Genomic DNA, 7069 nt, shown 5'->3' on the forward strand with positions numbered 1-7069 from the left:
TATGAAGTAGTTTTTCCCAGCTGTTAGGTACTTGCAGTGGTAGCTATGTTTTGTTGGTTTTTTTGCTTTTTTTGACATTCAATTTTGTACCATATAGCTCCTTAGATCATTTTTCCTGCAAAATCTAGGGCAAAGCCCAGATCTACCAGAAAATTGCTTCTGGAATGTTTTCTGGAAATACCCAAGGAGAGCCACAGCAACTGAGAGTGAACAGTCCTTGAAAGTGCCTGAAACACCATCTGAGCTCCCCCTGCATTCAGGACGCCAGAATTCAGGTTGTTTTCCTGCTCAGAAGGATCGAAGCTAATGTGATGTTTTCTTTCCAGATCCTTATCTGGAAAATGCAGAGTATGTGTTTGTGGGCGCATAGGATTCTCCTCGAGTTGCAGTGGGATGCCAGAGAAAGCTGGTCGCTGAAATGCTGGGGCTGTCACTGTTTGGGTGAACCAGATGTGCAGATCACCTTGAGATGCAGCAGTTCAACTTTCTGCCTTGTCAGGAGAGAACTGTGCTGGGGCCAGCTGTCCTCTCCACCTCAGTGTAGAATTTGTGGTCAGCATGAAGGTGCTTGGTGGAAGTGCTCAGTTTAGACACTGAAAAAACACCTCCTTAATTTAGGTGCATTGTTTCATTTCCTCTCCTCTCAGGGGCTGGGGAAAGTGCTGAGCCAGCTTGTTCTGAGTGACATCAGTGCTCAAACTGTGACCAGATCCACTGAGAATGAGGCTGACATCGCATCTAGCATTGGTTCTTACACAGGAAAATTCCCGTGGTTCTTTCACTTCAGGGCCACTGCCTATGGACTTGTGTATTGGGCTGCATGGTCTTGCCACCTGTGAAAAATCATCTTTTTTGTTCCTGAGATAGTGGTGAAAGCATGAAACAGGACAGGCCTCAACTTCCCATCAGATAAATGACTCAACTTCCCATCATAAATGACAGATAAACGACAGATAGAGGAACAGGACACTGAATTACCCATTGTATTTCTTGCTTGTTAAAGACTGGCCAGGGAAGATTTGGAAATCCCAGCACTTTGAGACCCCCCTTAGTCTGTCAAGCTATTTATGTGAGAAACACCTTTATTTCATAATATGGAGAGAAGGAGGTATAGCTGGGGCAGTCACTATCGGACGGCTCTGTCCTGTTAAACAAAAATGCTATATAAACAGGAAGGGTGGAAGAGGATATTGCTAGAGAAAGAGCAGCCTCTCCCTCTTGCTCTCCTGCTGTGAGGAATGCAATAGGAAATTCCTGCTCCAGGATTAACAATCGTAAGGAAAAATAGTTTAAAAAGCATGTGTGTAAAGCTCTTGTGAAAAGTAAAGATATCATTCCAGCTACTGCTCTAGCACATAAACACAGATTGTATTTCCCTGCTTCAAAACAAAACAAAAGCCAAATACGGGGATGAAAAACTAAGAGCTCGCCTTAGGAGCGACTCCAATTCTTGACAGCGATCTGAGAAATTGCAACAGGATTGATTCCAACCATCTATTTTTAGATTTTCTAACAGGGATGTAAAATGGAGACAGCTGTATCTCAATATAGGTGGAATGAAGCCAAGCAGTCCTGTGCTGACATGTTGGTCACCTTGAGCCGGTTGTGGGATGAGAGGTGAGAGTGACCTGGTCCTAGGCAGCTGTGGCAATGCTTCTCCCACTGCAGGGCTGTGCAGTGACAGTGGGTCACAGCCTCACTTTGCCCCAGGCCACCATCAGAACCTCACCTGCAAACCAGCACTGGCCAGGAAGCACAGGCTGGATGTACCCTGTGCTGGATCTACCATCAGTCTTGGGGTGGTATTTATGGGAGTCCCACTAGTCTGTGAAGCAGTTGATGGTACTCTGAGCTGGAAGGGCACAGCTGGGGTGCAGGCAAGGTGTCTCGCTGAGATAGCGCCATGGTGCTGTGCAAATGACACCAATGTTGTTCTCAGCCATTTTATTTTACACCAACAGTGTGAAGGGCCCCCCCCCCTTTGCCCCGTGACGGGTCCTAATCCTAAATTTTTCCTATATGCCCATCAAAAAGCAAACACCACTGCATTTGCTGAGTAAATACACAAATGCATGCATCTCCTTTGGTGCAAAAAATACAGGTTTGGGGCAGTAATGTGAAAAAAAACCCTCACAAAACCCTAAATCCTAAAATATTAAAGCAAGTATTTTGATATATTAAAAATATATATTAATACAACTGATATGTATTCATTAATACATTTAATATATATTAATACAACTGAGCGTTTCCCTCGGCTGCCCGGAGAGACCCGCAGCTCCGCTCCACAAGTGCCTCCCGGGGCATACGGGCGGACCCTTCTCCGCGGGGGCCGCGGGGACCGCGCTGCCCCCGCCCCGCTCGGCCCCGCCCCGGAGGAGGGGAGCGCCCGGGCTGGGCCGGGCCGGGCCGGGCGAAGGGGCCGCCCAGCCTCTTAGTCGGCGGCAGCTGCTGCTGCGGGGCCGCCGCCGTGGGCAGCCGCCATGCCGGGCTCTCTGAAGGAGGAGACGGCGCTGCTGCTGGAGGATTACTTCCAGCACCGCGGCGGCGGCGCCGCGCTGCCCCCCAGCCCCACGGCGGCCGCGCTGCGCCGGGCGGCGGCCGAGCTGGAGCGGCAGGAGCGGCCCTTCTTCCGCTCGTGCGCGCCGCTGGCGCGGGCCGAGCCGCGGGAGGCGGCCGCGCTGCTGGGGCGGGTGGCGGCGCAGCTGGAGGCCGACGGCGGCCTCAACTGGGGCCGGCTGCTGGCGCTGGTGGTGTTCGCGGGCACGCTGGCGGCCGCGCTGGCCGAGCGGGGCTGCGGAGACGGGCCGCGCTGCCTGGCCGCGCACCTGGCCGCCTACCTGGCCGAGGAGCGGGGCGAGTGGCTGGAGGCGCACGGCGGATGGGTGAGCGGGGACGGGGGCGGCCTGGGGTGGGTGCCGGGAACCCTCGCCCCCTCCCCGGTTAGCGGGGCAGGGCGGTCCCCCGGCGCCGTGCAGCGGTGGGGTACGGCCGGGGGGACGTGCCGGGGTCGCTGCCGGCGATGGGCGTGCGCGGCACCGGCGGGACCAGCGGAGCATCCCTGGGGGCTCCTGGCCGTAGCGACTCTTGGTGGCTCAGCGAGGGGCCCTGGGGGTGCCCTGTTCTGCGGCTCAGCCGGATCCCTCGGGATGCAGCCTCCTGGAACCGCAGGAGTGATGCTGCTGGCTGAGGCGGCGAGGTTTGCCTTCCCCCTTGGGTCCGCAGCCTGCGGATGTCGGTGAGCAGGCTAGCACAGGTCCCCTCCCAGGTGTAAGGAAAAACTACCCATGTGCCTGTTCTTAAATACACCTGTGTGTGGAGGCACTCACCCGCCAGGCCTGCGGCTCTTGTTCCTGCTTGTCCCGAAGCCGGTCAGGTCAGGTCGGGCCCGGGGAAGGTGTGGACTTTCTGCCCCTCGAGATGCACACTGAAGGTACGGTTTTTAAGGAGTCCGTGCAGCTTTGCCTGCGTTTCTGCACAAAATGTCAGCTATCCCGCAGAACTGTCCACATTTCCTATTTTCAGTCCTAGTGGAATACTTGGTGTCAGTACAAATAAGCACTAAAAATAGAAAGGAGGGGAAGCAGCCACTGGTTTCGTTGACTTTTCCAGAGACCAAAATGAACTTGGTTTTCCAGTGGTCACTGGTCCATCTGACTGCTCAGAACAGTGTGGTCGTTGGCTGCAGTGCACACTGTCACTTGGCAAAATCGCACTGCCTGTTCGCACAAATTAAAGTGTAAAGAACAAAGTTCCGGAAGAAATTAAGAATATAACTTGTTTACATAGACATCTGCGGAGCAGAGTTCAAACACGACCATCTGGAGTTGTATTGCTGCCACTTCTGATTATCACAACGATCTGGGAGAGCAGCTGCCAGCTTTGCTCTGTCATAGGTCAGCTCTGAGCAGTGTCCACCCGGCCCTTCCAAGAGAGTGTGTAATCAGCCCCATGTCCACCAAAATGGGACCAGATTGGGCCTACTGTCTCTCTCAAGTGGAAATTTCCATATCCTGTGTTTCAGATGCTTTCTGAAACTCAAGGGGGAACAATGCTGGCAGCTTCCGTCAGAAACTTGCCTAAAAGGGCAAAAATAATGTAATGATAGGCTGAGCATCTCAATAGGAAGTTTGCAATTGTCTGTTGAGCAAATGCTTGTAGCTATTTCTTTCAGTTGCCTCGTGCAAGGGCTCTCACAAAGCATTTTTGTGTGTACCCAAGGCAGTGGGCTTAGACTTCTATGGTTAAATTAGAGGTTTCTACAGCGGACAAACCCTGTGCTGGGAGCGTGAACCAAACTGTACCCAAAGGCTTGTTAAAAGAAATCCAGTTAATCGCGAGCCGAGCAACTCAATGTCCTTTCTCTTGCTGTTCTAGGATGGCTTCTGTCGCTTCTTCGGCAGGCACGGCTCCGAGGCGGCTGAGCAGAGCAGCACCATTGGCAATGCCATCATGGCAGCCGCAGCGGGGATTGGGATGGCAGGATTGGCTTTCCTCTTGGTGCGGTAGGCCGATGAACGGATCTTGCCACGGGAAAGTACTCTCAAAACTGACAAATTTACCAGATTTCACTTTATTTTCTATAGAACAGACCCTCTAAGAAGAAGTCTATATTTTTAAACTGGCTCAGAAAACTGCCTCACCAAACCCTTGGCTATAAACTGCTTCACTCGCTACCCAGTAACAGCACAAACAAACGTGTACTAAAGCACTATTTGTGCGTGTTTAAAACCTGTTGTCTCCAAACATCCTCTGGACTTTCTTTTTGAAGGTGTAACCTAAACTATAGCATGGTTCATGTACTGTAACTTCTGAGTGCTTGATGTTATGCTAGGAAAACATTATGGTGGACTTGCTACTAAACCCTCTGTTCGAGATGTCTTATTTACATGGGGGCAAGTCTTCAAACCCGCCTTCCATTAATACTGTAAAGTGGGCGAACAATGACTGTGATTTAACGTGGTTTATGGCTTCAGATGCTGTGCACAGCACTTGTTACCAAAAGGCAACTCATTGGTTGATTTAGAGCAATTGGTGCCTGTGATGCAAGAGGCATTAGGGCTTAATGTAACATAAGGCTTTTCATTACACATTTCATTACACTACAAGAAGATAAGTATTGATACAGGACAGTAATGGCTGCAGTACTGGTTCTTACTGAAAGGAAAGGAACTTAAATATTAAACCTTAATTGGTATATTGAAATCCAGTGGAGGCTGGAATTTCTCTGGATTTCCATGACAAAATGAGAATTTCCATATATCTTAATATATTTTTGAAGTATTTATCACTGTATAATACTTGTAGCCATGACATCTTTATTTTTGTTTAAAACTTAATGCTGGTTCTTGTCACTCTAGTGTGTATCAAGCGTTGTCTTGTTTGAGTAATATTTCACTCTGTTTTCAACATGCTGTGTATTTCTTTCAATGGTTGTACAAATTGCCTTATGTTTCTGGTAGCTTTTTAATAACGTTGCTGGGTTACTCATAGCGTGTACAATTTTACTATGGTGACTTCAAAGGTGAATAAATGTTAAGTATTTTTATTTTAAAAAAATTTTCTGATTGTTTGATCTGATGGGTGATGGTGCTCAGACAGTGAGTGTTTTGGTGGTTACCTGGATGAATCAGTTTTGGATTCACCTTGCCGGTGCCTTGACCTGAAATGAGGAGCTGTGCAGCACCAGAGCAGTGTGATACCAGTCTTCAATGCAGTCCTGCAGTCCACACTAGGGCTAACACAGCCTAAGGGGAAAATCCAGTCCAAAAGGCCCACCTTCACTGCTGCAACTGGAAACAACCTGGTGGTTTTGTAGGCCAAAACTTTCCAAAGTTTACTAACATAGCTGAGTGCAGTCAGGCTCCTCTGAGAGCTGCTCCTGCTTGTAGAGAGTGACAGAGCTCGTTTCTTCTCTGCCAAGGCTTGCTGCTGCCTCTCTCTCTCACACATGCATGTTTTTTTACTGAAACTGGAATTTCTGATACATGTTATGATGACAGCTGTGCAATAGGTGGCAATTCAACCTTCTCAGATTAGTAATACTGAGCAGCTGTAATTTTTTAGGGTGTGGGACTTTTTTAAAAAGCAGTCTCATGCTCTTGTCTCCAAGTTGGTGGCTCTGATGCCTGTTAAACACTGCAAGCCTGTTGTTCAGCCTCCCTCCCTGGCTGCCTGTGGGCCCACCACCCTGCCATTTAAGAAGGTCTGGCTCTTCGTGGGAAGAGTGGGGTGGCATGCTTCCTCTTGGGAAAGCTCAGCCTGGCAGCCAGCTCAGCATCTCTGTGGCCAGCAGTGGCCACCCTGCTTCTCCTTCTGCTGGCCACTGGGCCCTGGGGCAGGCGTGCAGCGCTGGACAGAGCAGCGTTGTGCCAGCCAGCCACAGATGTGGGGACAGGACAAAAAGGGACATTCAGGGACGGTAAGTCCCGCGGAGGCAGGAAGGAGCTGGTGGTCCTCCCCCTCACACTGCCCGCTCTGAATAAATGTCTGCTTGTTCTCTGACTTCCAGTTCTCTAAAACTCCGGCCTGCCTCCTCAGCTAAAGGATTAAGAGTGTGTGGGACTGCTGTGCTCAGTTCCTCTCTCAAGTTCCCACAGGGATGATGCCTGCCTGTGGCAGTTGGATGCTCTCGGTCATTTGCCTCCAGCCATCTAGGAGGCTGCAGTGCCTGAAGTTTATCTACAGAGGAAGTGAGCTGGCTGGTGCTGAGAAGTGAAGGTAGTTTCCAAAACGTGGGATGCTTAGGGGGAATGTATGATGAAAAGCATGGGAAACAACAGGGCAAGGAATGCTTTAAACAGAGGTCAAATGTCTCTTCAGTACCAAGAAGAACAAAGATAAAATATATGTATCTTGATTTTCAGTGTAATCTGATCTGGCAGGCCCCACAAAAACAACAGCGGAGAGGATATTATGCTGGTTTTTACAGTGTGCTCTGGAAAAGTGAAAAAAACCTAGCCTGGAAATGTCCTTGAACAAAGTCACATGAGCTTTTGGTGTAAACCTGACCCATTCCAAAGTGCAATGTGGAGAGCATCTGCCACTGTTTCTTGGCCTGGGAGAAGCT

General features: G+C 50.1%; 1 protein-coding gene across 1 annotated transcript; it reads left to right on the plus strand.

Annotated features, from left to right (window-relative positions):
* The first annotated feature begins 2401 nt into the window (after positions 1-2401).
* BCL2L10 (BCL2 like 10) lies at positions 2402-5559 on the plus strand. The gene is made up of 2 exons (XM_051797023.1): positions 2402-2885; positions 4378-5559. The coding sequence occupies exons 1-2, from the start codon at positions 2484-2486 to the stop codon at positions 4507-4509; spliced, it is 534 nt and encodes a 177-aa protein (XP_051652983.1). The 5' UTR covers positions 2402-2483; the 3' UTR covers positions 4510-5559.
* The last annotated feature ends 1510 nt before the right edge of the window (positions 5560-7069 follow it).

Source organism: Manacus candei, unplaced genomic scaffold (genome assembly GCF_025592945.1).
Source record: "Manacus candei isolate 608988 ecotype Guabito, Panama unplaced genomic scaffold, ASM2559294v1 h1tg000046l, whole genome shotgun sequence".
Lineage (NCBI taxonomy): Eukaryota > Metazoa > Chordata > Aves > Passeriformes > Pipridae > Manacus > Manacus candei.